A 17,861-nucleotide genomic window follows, 5' to 3' on the forward strand; every position below is an offset into this window, starting at 1 on the left:
AAGACATCAAAACTATAAAAAAAAGCATATGGAATCATGTAGAAACCAAAAAAAGTGTTAAAAAAATCTTCAAAGTAGGTTTGGGATGACTTGGGACCGCAGAGTGAAGGAAAAGCAGCCAACAAGTGCTCAGCATATGTGGGAACTCCAAGACTGTTGGAAAAACATTCCAGGTGAAGCTGGTTGAGAGAATGCCAAGCGTGTGCAAAGCTGTCAAAGGCAAAGGGTGGCTACTTTGAAGAATCTCAAATCTATTTTGATTTGTTTAACACTTTTTTGGTTACTACATGATTTCATGTGTTATTTCATAGTTTATATCTTCACTATTATTCTATAATGTAGAAAATAGTATAAATAAAGAAAAACCCTTCAATCAGTAGGTGTGGCTCCCAAGTGTACCATGGGCTTATACCCTCCCAGGCTCACCCATGGCTGCACCCATGCCCAGTTGTGTGAAATCCATCGATTATGGCATAATTCATTTATTGATATTGGACTGATTCCCTTACAGGAACTGTTTATATTTTTGTTCAGTACACAAACACACACACACAGAGGGTACAAAATATTAGGAACACCTTACTAATATTGATTTGCACCCCCTTTTTCCTGCAGAACAGCCTCAATTCATCAGGGAATTGTTGTACAACGTGTCAAAATATTTCCACAGGGATGCACAGTTGTGTTAAGTTCTTGATACACATGGGAAACTGTTGAGCGTGAAAAACCCAGCAGCGTTGCAGATCTTGACTCACTCAAACCGGTGCGCCTGGCACCTAGTACCATCCATCCCCTGTTCAAAGACACAAATATTTTTGTCTTGCCCATTCACCCTCTGGATGGCACACATACACAATCCATGTATCAAGGCTTAAAAATCCTCTTTAACCTGTCTTCTCCCGTTCATCTACTCTGATTGAAGTTGAATTAACAGGTGACATCAATTAGGGATCATAGCATTCACCTGGTCAGTCTACATCATGGATAGAGCAGGTGTTTCTAATGTTTTGTACGCTCAGCAGTGCAATGCATTTTAGCTACAGTGTTTTGAGTAACAATCCACACCATACCAAATTGTACTCAACTCAACTCAACCCAGCTCCTGCGCTGATGGCTCTGATGCTCCGAGGGGGATGAAGATGAGTGCGTGATGACATCATCGCCGACTGGGCGTTGCAGGAAGTGGCAAACAAAGTTGATATCTGAAAAGGTTAGCTGGAATATTTCATTCAACTGCTGCATTGTAAGTTACCCTATTATCTATTTTACAAAATATTGTGACACATATGAAAGCTTTATTTTACCATTGGATTGGATTCACGGTCTTAGTTCGTCTCATTTTGCAGAATTCTCCGATGATTGTTTACATTTCCGTTATCAAAGCTAGCCTGCTGGCTTGCATGCTACTAACGTTAGTCAGCTAACAGTTTCCAACTTCCAATTTACTGTTCATATCGTTACTATGTATGTTTGTCTGATGGTCTAAGTATGTGTATAAGTAATTATATTGGTCTGGCAGCGAACGCACTTGAGAAATGTTTTAACTATTAGTTGCGCTAGCTAACTACTGCTAGCGCTGTCTGTGTCAGCTGACATGTCCCCAAAAAACAACCTCGCTTGCTCACCTTTCTTGACATGCGCACAGGTATCGCATCAAGGGGTCATTGACCACACAGAATCTACATTCCTACCTGGGACGGTCTTGCCAAAGAGAATGACACATTTATGAACGATGTGGTCTTGCTTACTGCTTTCCTTGGTTTATTCGGCACTACTGTACTGTAGCGCAGGGCTAGGCCTGTGTAAGGCCAGTCTCATGAAATATATCCGGTGTTTATATGTGTAAATTTGACTACGCAGATGTAGAGGAGTTCTGTAGGATATAATGGAAACCATGGCCTGTCAAACTAATAGCCTTTGCCTCTTGTTTTGTTTGATTGATGGTAGCCGACTAAACTCAACTCCACAATGGGCAGTGGTGTAGTGCTATTTTTGTAGGTGAGGGATCGTAATAATAATTTTTTAAAAAGGTAATCAAAGTTTGTACCAACATATTTAGCCAATTGAATAGCCAGCCTATCATTATAGAATATGCATAAAATGCATCCACCAATTGCGATGTCTGCCTATGCCATATTGTCTAAAGAAAAGGTTACTTTTTCTAATACCCTCAACACCAATTTATTTCAAAATAGGCCATCATCACTGTCAGTTGTGAATGATAATTCTTCACGTTTTATCGGTGAAACGTTCAAACTGTATCTCCATGTCAATCACTTGATTTATCTCAATCAGTTTCATGGTAATATGCATTTAGATCTTTTTAAATAAGTGCAGATACTGTTAACAAACTATTAGCATTAATTGTATATTGTTTTAATCAAAGCATAAATCCTGCCTGGTTGTGCGCTCTGAGTTTTCGCGCATGATACTTTTTGGGGGAATATTCAGCTTCAGCTAGCCATCCTAAAATCTCATTAAGAAATTCTGTGTTTTTGGTGTAACAGTAAACTTATAGGCCTATTATGCTAATATTCGGTTATGTTTTGAGGAATGCAAATTGTGTTCTTCCCAGACATTGATTCAGCATTGATATAACTTTACTGAATTTGTTTTTGTAAAATTTTCTGTGGAAATTGTTAAAATTTGTCCTTGTTCATACAGTTTTATGGTTTGTTAAACTTTTAAGTCAATGGTTTTTGTTTGGCTTACATTTTAAAGTGAACTGAGTCAAAGCATAATTTTGTTACCATGGAATTGCACTACAGCAGCATATTGCTGATATAAGGTCAGTGCCTTGAAACTATGCAGATGATTGTTACCTTAGTGCTTCAGTCCCCTTGGATACATTTTTCCCCATTGCTTTATCAGACTTTTGATCTAAATGAGACTTTGCAATAGCCTACATTTTGTGTAAGCTTCTTGTATGATTTTTAATCTTTGACATCACCAAAATGATGTAGGCCTAAGTGTTGCAGATAAGCAAGCGCTGTCTTTAATTGATATTTTTTTGTGTGTCAGGTCAGTGTTGAGGGGGTCATGTTATTGGTAGAGAAACATTACCCCCTACTGTGTTACCCTCAGAGGTGAAAGGTCAGAGCATAGATGTTGATGTGTGTGTGTGCATCCTCAAATACTGCACACTGGTGTGCTGTTTCAGGTGGAGCAGTGGGCAAGGAGAGCGAGACTGAACAGGCAGCTTTGAACCTTCCTTCTCTACGGCTTAAGGTATGACAGGCTTAATGAAACGTAAGCCCTCTGCTGTTATCACACCTAGGAATACAGTATGTTAAACAACAACTGGAGAATGAAGACTAACAGTAATATAGGTACTTCTCAGTGTTTCCCACTCTCTGTGCTTTTATTAAAGGATCTGTTATTCTTGCATTTTGTGTATGCCCTCATGGATTGATCACATGATTGTCAACCAACGCAGAGTAAATAGCCTACTATGCGACACGACTCTGCGTGGCTGGCTATGTGAAACACGCAAAAGGAAATAAACGAATGTGTCCGAAAATAATAATTAAACAGCGACGAGAGATCTGTATATAATGACAAAATGCTAATGTCTCTGTCCTAACAAAGGGAGTCGTTGTCCCAAAGGCGGGAAGGCAGTTGACAGGTTTAAATCCAAAGTAAGCACATAGAAACGCATTGGGCTTATTTTGCTGTAATTCGCTCCCTGTCATCACTCACTTTGACTGACAGGCACCTATTCCATCAATAGATCACTAGAAGATGCATATGATTCATTCTAGCAGGAGAAGGCTTGACGGACTAGCAATTTGAAACTTTTTAAAGGAAAAGTAGTAGAAAGTAGAAAATGTAGCTGACTTAAAATGAGTCAGTAACCTTCTGATTAGCCGACAGCCGGCCTTATTGGAAAACACTGACTGACTGTAATGTTATTTTTTTATATTTTTTTTACATGTTTTATCAACCTTGGTTGATTGCACTGACTAAGTTGCTAAGGACATGAGCGCCTACTTAAATGACCAACATTTCTATGTAAATGTGAAAAAAGAAAACTTGCAAAGAACACTGGGTAATATGCCGCAGCATGGGTAATTCCAGTAATGTACTATAAATTAGGTTACCGTAACATTTTTGGCACTGTAAAATGGATTATCCAAAAATGGATTACAATACATTTCAGTAACATTCTGGCCAATTGCTGCCAGTAAATTGCTGTACGTTTTACTGGAAATATTTTAGTGTGGGTGTGCAAGCCTATATCAATAAGGCCTACTGTATTATTTTGAGGGATTCTTTAAATTACTAAATCTTTTTTTTAAATTACATTTTCTGCAACTTTTTCCACCACGTGTGTATGTATGCTGTGTATTAATCACACAATGATATCACAGGAAATTAGTGCTAAGCTGTTGCTGAGCCTCTCTCTGGTTGGAGCCTTGAAGACCCCTTTCCTCACCCCTGACTTCCACCCATCTCCCTGCAGGGGACACAGGGCTGTTTCCTGCCCTCTCTCTGGCTCTAATTGAAAATGTTGGGTGGCCCGGCTGGCCCCTGCTTGTTTGTTTTGGTGGAATGCAGTGGCGGGTTATATTTTTGCGGCACTTTCTCATCAGTGGTTTCTGCTTTAAGGAAGGGTTTCCCAAACTCTGTCCTTTTGCCCTAGCACTACACAGCTGATTACAATAACCAACTCATCATCAAGCTTGGATTATTTGAATCAGCTGTGTAGTGCTAGGGCAAAAACCAAAATGTGCACCCAGGGGGGGCCCCCAGGGCTGACATTGGGAGACCCTGCTATAGGGTTAGGCTAGGGTGGATTGAACCAGAGCGGTCACAGCAGGGGTGAAAGGTTGATGCGGACAATGTTTTTGGAGTGGCACTTCTCTCTCACCCCTGTCGTCCCGCCTTTCCCACAATGAGTACTTACTAAAGAGTCCTTAAGGAAACTGTAGAATACTATACTACACACTGCCCGAGGGACGCAGTGGTCTAAGGCACTGTCACTACAGTTCCTGATTCGAATCCAGGCTGTGTCTCACCCGGCCGTGATTGGGAGTCCCATAGGGCGGCGCACAATTGGCCCCGTGTCTTCCGGGTTTGGCCGGGGTAGGCAGTCATTGTAAATAAGAATTTGTTCTTAACTAACTTGCCTAGTTAAATAAAGGTTCAATTAAACATGTGCATATACCCTGCCCATTTTCATAGATACATAGATAATAAACAGCGAGTAGCAGCCGTCTAAAAACAAAAGGGTGGGGTGTCAATGTAAATAGTCCGGATGGCCATGTTGAACAACTGATCAAAGTCTTATGGCTTGGTGGTAGAAGCTGTTAAGGAGCCTTTTGGACCTAGACTTGGTGCTCTGGTACCGCTTGCCACTATGGTACCGCTTGCGCTAGCAGAGAGAACAGTCTGACTTTGGTGACTGGAGTCTTTGACAATTTTTTGGGCCTTCCTCTGACACTGCCGGGTATAGAGGTCCTGGATGGCAGGAAGCTTGGCCCACGTGATGTACTGGGCTGTACGCACTACCCTCTGTAGTGCCTTGCGGTCGGAGGCCGAGCAGTTGCCATACCAGGCTGTGATGCAACCAGTCAGGCAGGATGCTCTTGATGGTGCAGCTGTATAACTTTTTGAGGACCCATGAATTGGAGTGGGTCTAGGGTTTCCGGGATGATGGTGTTGATGTGAGCCATGACCAGCTTTTCAAAGCATTTCATGGTGGCTACCGACGGTAGTCAGTTAGGCAGGTTACCTTCGCTTTCTTGGGCACAGGGACTATGGTGGTCTGATTGAAACGTAGGTATTACAGACTCAGTTTGGGAGAGGTTGAAAATGTAATTGAAGACACTTGCCAGTTGTTCCACGCATGCTCTGAGTAAATGTCCTGGTAATCGGTCCCTAGTCCTTGTTCCCAGTTCTCACGCTCATCATGAGCCATGTTTTTGTATGTAAATATTAGTTACTGTACTTGTGACACGGCATTACCAAGGTTTAAACCCTGACTCCCCGTGGAATCTCATTCTATGGCTGTCTCCACATCCTAAGCCCTCTATAAACCTCAGCCTGCATTCATGCGCCCACATTTCAAATTCGGTTTATTTAGCCAGGATTCTGAGAGGAGAAGTTAGATCTTAAAAGTCCAATTTGAGACCAACAAACAGAGAACTTGCCAAAGGACAACAAATGGGAGAAGAGAGTGAGACAGAGGGGATAGAGAGAACTAAACCCGGACGCCGGACCCCTTATTGCGCCATTCTGGTGCTCTCCTAGATCTTTTCACTGTACTGCGTTGGGATTGGTTACTCTCTTACTGTCCTGTATTACAGTTGGCTGAGAAGTGCTGACTGGCCAACGAATTTGACAACGAATAATGTCTGTCTGCTCAAAAATATGAATACCACTGCCATTGTTTTATTTTATCTTTTATTTAACTAGACAAGTCAGTTAAGATCAAATTCTTATTTACAATGATGGCCTAGGAACAGTGGGTTAACTGCCTTGTTCAGGGGCAGAACAACTTTTTACCATGTCAGCTCAGGGATTCGATCTGGGAATACATATCTGTTGGTCACCGATACTTTAAAAATGGGTAGGGCGTGGATCAGAAAACCAGTCAGTATCTGGTGTGACCACCATTTGACTCTTGTAGCGTGACACTTCTCCTTCGCATACAGTTGATCATGCTGTTTGTGGCCTATGGAATGTTGTCCCACTCCTCGTCAATGGCTGTGCGGCGGTACTGGATATTGGCGGGAGTTGGAACACGCTGTCATACACGTCGATCCAGAGCATCCCAAACATGTTCAATAGGTGACATACTGTATCTAATGAATATGCAGGCCATGGAAGAACTGGGCCATTTTCAGCTTCCAGGAATTGTGTACAGATCCTTGTGACATGGGGCCATGCAATATCATGCTGAAATATGAAGTAATGGCATGACAATGGGCTTCTGGATCTCTTCATGATATATCTGTGCATTGAAATGCCATCCATAAAATGCAATTGTGTTCATTATCCATAGCTTATGCCTGCCTTTTAGGGTTGCACATTTTGTGGAAAATTTCCATGGGAATATATGCAAATGTAGATTTTTTTTGCATTGGATATATATCTAGCATATCAAATGGAGAGTGAAACATAAATATTTTTACCTTATCATAAATAGACATAATTGGAAATTATTAAATCCTTCCAATAGAAATAAAAAATTGATTTAGTTACAAATTTAACTTTTAATTAAATGATTTGACTCTTCACATGGGATGATTTCACTGAACAACAAAATAAAGGGAATATTAAATGATCCCCAATGATCCATCGCATCTCCCAAAAACATTTTCAGCAAACATCTGTAAAATGGTAGTCTGGAAGCTAAAGCTTTTGTTGTCTTCCTCTCAGGCTTCCATGTCTTCTCTGTGGACCTATTCAATGTCCACCTCTTGAACATCCGACTGACGCCTTATCTTCACTGTCACTTTCCAACCTTGTTGAGGATGGCTCGTTGTATGGCTCAAAAAGCCTAAAATTTGCCCGGATGGCCACCAATGTTTGTATTGGTCAGCCTGTTGCATGCTTTGGTGTGTGTGTTCCCAAACAAGGACCAGTTACACTCTGAGACGGCTAATGTTGGTGGGATTTGGAGGGTGATGGAGGCAGCAGGGGAAAGAGCCTCAGATCCACAAAGTCCCTTCCACCAGGTGGCTGATGAGATACATTGGTACGACTTTGCATCTCCGTCCCAAAGCCCTTGCTTGGGTGTGTACTTCGCCAGACTGCCAAGAACCTTGCCCTCATCCAGGCCAAGGTGGCGAGACACGGTGGGGATGACACCATAGGCCTTGTTGATCCCTGCACCAGAAAGGATGCTCTTGCCAGCATACTTGGGGTCCAACATGTACGCTGCAGCGTGTATGAGCTTAAGGCAGAAGTCCTCACGCTTTTTGATGTATTTCAGAACTGCAGTTTCCTCTGCTTACCGCTCTCTCCCAAAATACATCATCCAGGACGATCCTCTTGATGGTGCTGTCCATATTGGCAGACTGTGACATGGCCATTTCTTGGAGAGGCTCCTACCCCTCCAGGAGACTGTCAAACATGATGACACACCACCCCAACGGGTGTTGCTGGGCAGCTTCAATGTGGTGCTCTTCTTCTTCTCACTTTGCTTGGTGAGGTAGATTGCTGCTATAACTTGATGACCCTTCACATACCTAACCATTTCCTTGGCTTTCTTATAGAGTGTATCCATTGTTTTCAGTGCCATGATGTCCTTGAGGAGCAGATTCAATGCATGAGCAGCACAGCCAATGGGTGTGATGTGAGGGTAGGACTCCTGAAATTGTTTTTTTTACATTGGATAAAAGTAGAGACTCAGAGATAGAAAATGGTATATCATACACTACAGTTGAGGAACAATGGGAAAGTAATATCGGTATTGAAATTTGATTAACTTGTAACCGCTCTTTTAAAAAATGGCCCTTGAATGTTTTGGTATACCTACTGGAGAGCTCTTCTTTGTCTACATCCATTCAGCATCCATCACCACCTCTTAAGCCTTAGCCCCACCCATCTCTTTAAGGGTTCACATGTGAGGCCAGGTGTTGAACAAAGTGAGTACGGTATTGTACTGAACAACCAAAGAGTTCAAGACTAAAGCCTGATGTATACTACGTCTATCGACATGTCTGTAGACAGTTTTCGCAGTCACATCATGAACATTCTTTATCCGACATCAAACTTGTCGTTGCGAAAATGTATAAACTCAAAAACGACAGGCTACATGACATGCTATTCTGGGGCACCAGGCTGCTGATAACGGTGTATTTTAACACCCAATAAACCCACCCGTTTAAAAATGTATTTAGTATATGTCAATCCAGCAAACCAGGCAACTAAAAGTTACTTTTCTAAATAATGTTTTGGTTTGTTTCTAGCTTGTTAGATAGCTAGCTGACTACCCGTTTCAAATAATGACCATGTCATAAGCTGACACCTGTCTGAACTTTAGCTAATTTGCATTCATTATTACAGAAAAATAAACTTACAATATTATTATTTACAAGTTAATGGTGAGCTAATTACAGAAAATAGCTTATGGTTGTGTGTGATGAAAGTAGGGCACTCTACCGCAGAATTTTAGAAATTGGATACTGTCTCGTAGGTCTAATGTTATCCTAATATGACTTTGGCGCAGGTCATGTTGTTCTTCACATTCCCGTCTCTGGTAAATACACACTATATCAAATCAAAGTTTGTCAAATGCACAGGATACAGAAGGTGTAAACGGTACAGTGAAATGGTTACTTGCATAGCGGAGTCTTTTGTTTAGACATGTAGCTAGCTAGCTAAACAATGAACCATAATCCCAACTCTTAATGTTACTACCATGCATGAATCTGCTGGTAGCTAAAACTAACCAACTAGGTTCAATGTTAGCTAGCTAGCCAGCTAGCTAGCACAGGATACAGCCAGCTAGCTAGCAAGCATGAGGCTATAACTAGCAATGCAAATAGCTCTGAGATACGAATAATATTCCTACACAGATCATACACGTAACTTTAGCTAGCTAGCTAACAGTACGCTTTAACTTGCAATAAAATTGACTTTCTGACAAAATTAGATATGTATAATAACTGAAAATGTAGCTAGCTAGAATCTCTTACCCGAATACATAGATTAACACTTCTTCCTCTCTGTCATGGATGCCATGGTTGACCTTAGTTTGAAGATGTAACCCAGATACAGCTGTTTTATGCAACAGCTTTTTGTGTGGTCTCTTTTCGACTCCCTCTGTATATTTGCAATCAAACGGCAGAATTTTCTCCGTAGCTGTCATACTCTACTTCCACCAGACATTCCACTGATTTCAAAACTCCAAAAAGTGGAGAGCATCTTTAAAAAAAAAAAAACACGTTAGAAATGATTGCCTACAGAGACTGAGCAGCTTATGTTGTAGACAGAAGTGTGCTACATGGCAGACCAATCCAAACTCATCTCTCAGCATGTCCAGCCCATCCATTATATCAGCCAATCATAGATAGCGGTTCCTTCTTATTTCCGTGGCTAAACTAACTAGGCTCGTAATTTTAAAATTTGTATTTACAGATGGCATACAAGTGTGTTTATTAAGGCACCTGAAAGTTCACATGTTCCAGATGGCATTTCTGCCCCCAAAAAAACATTCAAATGCCTCTCCTGTGAAGTAGTGACGCGCGACATAGGCCTAGTTTCCTGAAACGAGTCACAAATGTGCCAATGTATTAGCCTAGTTCAGTCTTCTGAACTTTAATTGATCACATTCCTTTTCCTTTAATGCACAAATCCGACAGAGTGTAGCCTAACTGATGCTCTCTGTTAAACTATTGGCAGCATTCTCTCTGTCCCCTGCCAGTCTGCAACTGAGAGTCAGTTCAAAACAGTCTGTATGAGTTCTGGTGTGAGTTTGGAGTGAGGAATGGTTTCTTAAATTGCTGGTCTGTCAGATCAGAGATCAGGGCCAGTCATACCAGGGCCATGATGTTTGGCCAGCTCTGTGTATTCAGACTGAGGGTGCTCTTTGATGGAATCTGGTGTTTGTTTAATGTTGGGGGCTGACTGGAGTGTTAGCGTGGGGTACTGGGAGAGGCTTAGTGGTAGCAGCACTGATGGGGTGGCAGTGTGGGGGGCAGACGGATATTTCTGAAAGGGTCCCTTTGTGCCCCTAGCCCAGACCATAACACATAACACACACACACACTCAACCTAACCCCCTCTCACCTGTCAATCACTCCCACATGGGGAGCTGAGAAGAAGAGAACAAGCATAGAGCTCAGACCAGAGCAAAGGTGACCTCTACACTACCCAGTATTTGGCTCAGAATGAGCAGGACAGTTATGTGTGTAACGTGAGCGAGTATCAGGATTTGTTTGTGAAGAGCCCAGTACTGTCTCCAGCAGGGATATCCCCCTGATAGCCAAGGGGATGCCTCTCTGACCCTCCTCCACCCTCTCTAACCGCCCTCTACGCCACAGGTCCATCTCACAGTGACTCATTCCTTCTGTAGCAGGAGGGGGGACTCATGCTGGAAGTTGTAAGTCCGAAAGTTTAGGAACAGATGACCTAAATAAACAACTTTAGGGCTACATTTGGGAGCAGTAAGTACAGTCACCCCCTTTTCGTGTGAATACCCGCCCCCCCTCTATCCAGTGCATTAGCCTAAACAGCAGGGGAAAATCAGCCAAACCCCTAAAACCCACACTGCACCCTGCAGGCTCTCAGAGGGGGGCTAATATGACAGACTGATTATCAGTCACACTGCCTTGGAAGTTGTGGGAACACACGTTTTTGGTGTTCCTTTGGTTCTGGGAATGAAGCCATAAGTTTCCTGACCGGTAAAACTGAATGTTCTTTAAACGTTATGACAACGGAAATGAAAATTTGCCTGTTCTGGAAGCCTACATTTTTTTGGTTGCAGGGAGGTTCTGAGAATGTTTTACTGGGATTCCCTGAAAGTTTTCCAGGGAGGCATTATTAACATTTTGAGAACGGAATCAAGCAATCATTAAGATCAAGTGTGGCAAATTAGTGGGTGCGGCCAACACACCTGAACACACTTAAAGATGGAAGATAGATGGAGTTTTGTTGACGCTGAGAATGGAATGTATGTTTTTTTAAATAACATTCTTAGAATGTCCTTTGAACGTTACTCATTTTTTTTCTTGTGGTTTTTATGGAAAGTTTTCTTAATGTTCTAAAAACATGACTTTAAATAGATATTCCCACAGAAGAATGCTGTTTCTTAACGTTCTCAGAACAATTTGAGAACATTACTTTAAATAGAACCTTGAGGAAACCTGTAGGAAATGTTATGCTGAAATTCCAATAAAGAAACATATGGTTCTCAGAACATTGTGCTGTCTGTGTAGCTTCCATATGCCTCTTTCTGAAACAGAACAGTGTCCTGGCATTGTGAGTGTGGGGTATATATTGTTTAAAGTGTGCTGTAGTAAATGTCCTAGGGCCTAGGCTTATATGATTTTCATCTGTTATAGTATAAATATACAGCATACTTCCTATGAAGCAATCCATTCCTCATATTCAGCCCATTCTACAGCTGTGTTTAAAATGGCACCCAACTCCCTATAGGCTAATGCACAACTATAGGGCTCTGGTCAAAATATATTAGGAATAGGGTGCCATTTGGAACGCAAGGCTACAGTCTTGCCTAGCCAGAGAGCTCCTTTCTCCCTGAGCTTGTTAGCTCTGGTCCTATTGCTCAGTCCTAGGCTCTGGGGTGACAGAGTTACCAAATAGAGGAGGGGCAGTCACTTTGTTTATAAGTCCCTCTCCAAGTAAAATAAACCTGCCATTTTAGCCCAATTAGAACGTAAGCAGGAAGGGAGGAAGCGAGGGAGAAAGGGAGGGGGAGAATGCTTAAGCACTAGTCATGTGGCCAATGAGTAGGCAGATGTTTGATAAACAACACAGGATTTAACAACAAGAATGATCAGAAGAAACTGACCGAGAGTGCCATTTACCGTACCAGTCAAAAGTTTGGACACACCTACTCATTTAAGGGTTTTTCTTTATTTTTACCATTGTCTACATTGTAGAATAATAGTGAAGACATCAACACTTTGAAATAACACATATAGAATCATGTAGTAACCCAAAAAATGTTAAACAAATCAAAATATATTTTATATTCTTCAATGTAGCCACCCTTTGCCTTGGTGACAGCTTTGCACACTCTTAGCATTCTCTCAACCAGCGTCACCTGGAATGCTTTTTCAACAGTCTTGAAGGAGTTCCCACATGCTGAGCACTTGTTGGTTGCTTTTCCATCACCCTGCGGTCCAACTCTTCCCAAACCAACTCAATTGTTTTAGGTCGGGTGATTGTGGAGGCCAGGTGATCTGATGCAGCACTCGAATAGCCCTTACACAGCCTGGAGGTGTGTTGGGTCATTGTTCTGTTGGAAAAACAATTGGTAATCCCACTAAGCACAAACCAGATGGGATGGTGTATCACTGCAGAACACTGTGGTAGCCATGCTGGTTAAGTGTGCCTTGAATTCTAAATAAATCACAGACTGTGTCACCAGCTAAGCACCCCCACTCCATCACACCACCACCTCCATGCTTCACGGTGGGAACCACACATGCGGAGATCATCCGTTCACCTACTCTGGGTCTCACAAAGACTCGGCGGTTGAAACCAAAAATCTCAAATTTGGATTTATTAGACTGACTGACATATTTCCACTGGTCTAATGTCCATTGCTCGTGTGTCTAGGTCCAAGCAAGCCTCTTCTTCTTATCGGTGTCCTTTTTAGTAGTAGTTTATTTGCAGCAATTCGACCATGAAGGCCTGATTCATGCGGTCTCTTCTGAGCAGTTGATGTTGAGATGTGTCTGTTACTTGACGTTTTTGAAGCATTTATTTGGGCTGCAATCCGATGTGCAGTTAACTCTAATGAACGTATCCTCTGCAGCAGAGGTAACTCTGGGTCTTCCTTTCCTGTGGCGGTCCTCATGAGAGCCAGTTTCATCATAGCTCTTGATGGTTTTTGCGACTGCACTTAAACGTTCAATTTTCTTGAAATGTTCCGCGTTGACCTTCATGTCTTAAAGTAATGATGGACTGTCGTTTCTCTTTGCTTATTTGAGCTGTTCTTGCCAAAATATGGACTTGGTATCTTACTAAATAGGGCTATTTTCTGTATACCACCCCTACCTTGTCACAAAACAACTGATTGGCTCAAACGCGTTAAGAAGGAAAGAAATTCCACGTTAACTTTTAACAAGGCACACCTGTTAATTTAAATGCATTCCAGGTGACTACCTCGTGAATCTGGTTGAGAGAATGCCAAGTGTGCAAAGCTGTTTATAAAGGCAAACTGTGGCTACTTTGAAAAATCTCAAATATAAAATATATTTTGATTTGTTTAACACTTTTGGTTACTATGTTATTCCATATGTGTTATTTCATAGTTTTGATGTCTTCACTATTATTTTGCAATGTAGAAAATAGTAAAGAAACTGTTGTATGAGTAGGTGTGTCCAAACATTTGACTGGTACTGTATATGACTTTAAGTGAACTGTTAAAACTGTGCTGTGTACTTGGGAAGCCTACCTTGGCTTCTAGGTGATTCTCATTGTAGGCTGCTGCCACAAGTCAAAATAGGGTCCTGTAATGCCCCCTAGAGCATTTTTGTCAAATAAATAAACAGTCATGTAAATTCTAATTATATATACAAAAGTATGTCACCCCTTCAAATTAGTGGATTCAGCTATTTCAGCCACACTCGTTGCTGACAGGTGTATAAAATCGAGCACACAGCCATGCAATTTCAATAGACATTGGCAGTAGAAAGGCCTTACTGAAGAGCTCAGTGACTTTCAAGTTGGCGTCATCATAGGATGTCACCTTTCCAGCAAGTCAGTTCGTCAAATTTCTTCCCTGCTAGAGCTGCACCGGTCAACTGTAAGTGCTGCTATTGTGAAGTGGAAACGTCTAGGAGCAACAATGTCTCAGCTGCGAAATGGTATGCCATACAAGCTCACAGAACGGGACTGCCCAGTGCTCAAGCCCGTAGCATGTAGAAGTCGTCTATTCTCGTTTGCAACACTCACTACCGAGTTCCGAACTGCCTCTGGAAGCAACGTCAGCACAATAACTGTTTGTCTGTAGCTTCAGGAAATGGGTTTCCATGGCCGAGCTGCCGCACACAAGCCTAAGATCACCATGTGCAATGCCAAGCGTCTGCTGGAGTGGTGTAAATCTCGCCGCCATTGGACTCTGAAGCAGTGGAAACACGTTCTCTGGAGTGATGAATCGCGCTTCACCATCTGGCAGTCCGACGGACAAATCTGGATTTGGCAGATGCCAGGAGAACACTTCCTGCCCCAATACAAAGTGCCGTATGTAAAGTTTGGTGGAGGAGGAATAATGGTCTGGGGACGTTTTTCATGGTTCGGACTCAGACCCCTTACTTCCAGTGACGGGTGTGTGTGTATTACAGAGCGGAGGGGTTTGGGCTGTGTTCCCATGTCCATGCATGGCCCCCAGAGTAAAGTAAACACAGCAGCTCTTTTCTCATCCCAGCCGTCAACAGGCTCTCCCCAGGCCCGAGCCAGAGACCACACACCCAGACCACACATATGTATATATATACACACACACACACACACACACACACACACTACCCAGACCTCTCCGCAGCACATATCCCTCCACATGCTCTCTCGCATACACACAGACCACACAGCGCCAGCTCGGCCCCTCGCACGCAACCGAGCAGAGCTGTCATTCTGCCCAGCCTCGTGTGTGTGTGTCTTCGCATGTATTCCTAAGACAGGGATAGAATCACTCCTGTTGAGGTAACACAACAGTCATGTTGTGCAGTTATGCAGAAGAAGACACACATTCCCCCTCCACTCTGACTCCCACCCTAAACATATGGGCTAGATGAATGACAGATAAGGGGCTTGTTTAAGGCTTGTTAACCTCTTATCTTCTCCATGTCAGATGCCCCTGCTCCTAGATTTCCTCTGACAAGCACAAGACAGCAGGGGTTATGCTACTTAAGTTACATCCCCTTTGAGTCAAGGGTGTGTGCCTAGTCCCCTCCTGGACTCAGTGTTCACCCATGACTGCGTGGCCGCGCATGACCCCCAACACCCTCATCAAGTTTGCTGACGACACTGACGACCTAGGTCTGATCACGGACTACGATGAGGCAGCCTATAGCAAGGTCAGGGACCTGGCAGTGTGGATCAGGGCAACAGCATCTCCTTCAATGTCAGCAAGACAAAGGACTACATTGATGGGGCTGTAGATGACTGGGTTGACAGAGCTTGAATAAAAACATTTTTTTTACAATCCAGGTGTGCAAAGCTCTTAGACTTAACCAGAAAGACTTGCAGCTGCCAAAGGTGATTCTAGCGTGTATTGACTCAGGGGTGAGTACTTATGTACTGTACAATAAATTAGATATTTCTGTACTTCCTTTTCAATAAATTTGCTACAATTTCTAAAAATGTGTTTGCACTAAGTCGTTATGGCAGGGTTTCCAAACTCGGTCCTCTGGACCACAAGGGGTGCACATTTTTTAAAACGTTTTTTTTAATGCCCTATCACTACACCGATGATTAAAATAATCAACTAATCATCAGGGTTTGATCATTTGAATTAGCTGTGTAGTGTTAGGGCAAAAACGTAAATGTGCACCTCTTGGGGCCCCGAAGATCGAGTTTGGGAAACAATGCATTATGGGGTAACGTGTGTAGATGGGTGAGAGAAAAAAAATTCAGGCTTTAAAACAGCAACGTGGAATAAGTCAAGGAAAGACGCTGCTTTTTAGAGTATTGCTCTGTCTTTGCTCCCTCCCTAACCTCAACCTCGTCGGTCAATAATCAATGAAATGCTCCGAAGGATTGGCTACTTAGATTTTTGCTATTTTTTTTGTACCCAAAAAGCTTTAACATGGGGACACGGATATGTGATCCACTACATTAACTTTCTGAAGGCACTTCAATTACCTCGTACCCCTGCACATTGACTTGGTACTTGTACTTCCTGTATACAGCCATGTTATTCTTACTCATTATTGTTATTCGTATTCACTGTGTATTTATTCCTTGTCACTATTTATATAATTTTTTTCCGTATTTGTTTTTCATCTTCAACTCTGCATTGTTGGAAAAGTACACGTGAGCATTTCACTATTTGTCTACACCTGTTTTTTACGAAGCATGTGACAAATATTCCTATTCTTTATTTGAGTTAACAGACCCCCGTCTCTTTACGCAACAAGCTCTTAACTAAACGTGTATAGAAAGATTTGTTCAACAAGCCTACACGTATGCTCTGAGATGATGTTGCCACGAATCTGCTGCGTCACCCCTGGTTGCTTGTCTGCTCTGTTCCGTGTGAATTCCTGCCTTGTTTGTGGGGAACGTGTTTTGGATTTAGTGTTTGCAAAGCAGTTAGGTTTTCAACCGGACCTGGCAGCAATTTATTGCCACACGTGTTAGCGAAAAATATAAAAAACCCTCATACTGGCTTTTTTTTTTGTTGATATTCTCACATCCATTCATAACACATCTATCCTGTTTTCCTCCTTTTTGATAGGCTAATAGTTGCACATTTCTTCCAGAATTTTAACTGGCCTGTGTCATTTCTCTTCCACATTGGCATATCATCTACGCAGGTGATTGGTGTTTTACTGTCTATGTTCTCCCCCATTATTACATACACATTACACGTACCTCCTCTAGGTATTAGGCTAGGCCTAGCTATACAGTCTCATACACACATTGAGTAGGTTATGTGGAATCGATGAGGGCGAGCACGTTTATTTATTCTTCTCTCCGAGGTTTACATTCTTCCTTTCCTCCCCCTTTTTTCTCCCTCTGTCTGGTCTCAGACTCGGAGCTCCTACCAGCACCTTCATGTCCTCCTGTCTGTGTAGAAGTTGTAGCCTTCCTACTTAAACTCTTAGACACCTTTTTTAAGATGTATTAAATATCTTATAATAATACATTTTATAAAGACATGAAAAAGTAATAATGCATTGTAACTGTACATTACAACTGTCTCTCTCTCCTCATCTCCATGTTAATAGCCATTATTGTCCTCTCCTCCCGCTGCCCCTTGGCATGTTCACAGGTTGCTGACTGATTCTTCCTGTGTTCCTGCACACGCGTGACGATCAGCGTGACCTACCATGTCTCGTGTCCGCCAGCCCCCGCTGGTCACGGGCATCTCGCCCAACGAGGGCACCTCATGGACCAAGGTCACCATCCGAGGAGAGAACCTGGGCACGGGTCCCGCTGACCTCGTTGGTACGACACACACATGTATACATGAAAGCACAAACTTGCACAGACACTTA

General features: G+C 42.5%; 1 protein-coding gene and 1 long non-coding RNA gene across 9 annotated transcripts in view; one reads left to right on the top strand and one right to left on the bottom strand.

Annotated features, from left to right (window-relative positions):
• Nucleotides 1-466: 466 nt before the first annotated feature.
• On the bottom strand, nt 467-1,641 carry LOC149984003 (uncharacterized). Its single transcript, XR_016495242.1, has 2 exons — nt 1,305-1,641; nt 467-1,202 (listed from the first exon to the last, which is right to left on the bottom strand). It is a non-coding gene; the product is annotated as an uncharacterized LOC149984003 (long non-coding RNA).
• Nucleotides 1,132-17,861, top strand: part of LOC110521760 (exocyst complex component 2) — an 86,576-nt gene continuing 69,846 nt past the window's right edge. For 3 of the 8 annotated variants that reach the window (XR_016495241.1, XR_016495240.1, XM_036969306.2), the window contains exons 1-3: nt 1,139-1,243; nt 3,161-3,228; nt 17,636-17,811. Coding sequence is in view for 6 of the 8 variants with exons in the window: in XM_036969306.2 (XP_036825201.2) it covers nt 17,694-17,811 (118 nt within the window). In the remaining 2 variants the exon portion in view is untranslated. Of the gene's footprint in view, nt 1,244-3,160; nt 3,229-17,635; nt 17,812-17,861 lie in introns of all 8 variants that reach the window. The other 5 variants (XM_036969307.2, XM_090231932.1, XM_036969310.2 and 2 more) reach the window with 4 other exon arrangements.

The sequence above is a fragment of the Oncorhynchus mykiss genome, chromosome 4 (genome assembly GCF_057628025.1).
Source record: "Oncorhynchus mykiss isolate SJ-2025 chromosome 4, ASM5762802v1, whole genome shotgun sequence".
In the NCBI taxonomy this organism is placed as follows: Eukaryota; Metazoa; Chordata; class Actinopteri; order Salmoniformes; family Salmonidae; genus Oncorhynchus; species Oncorhynchus mykiss.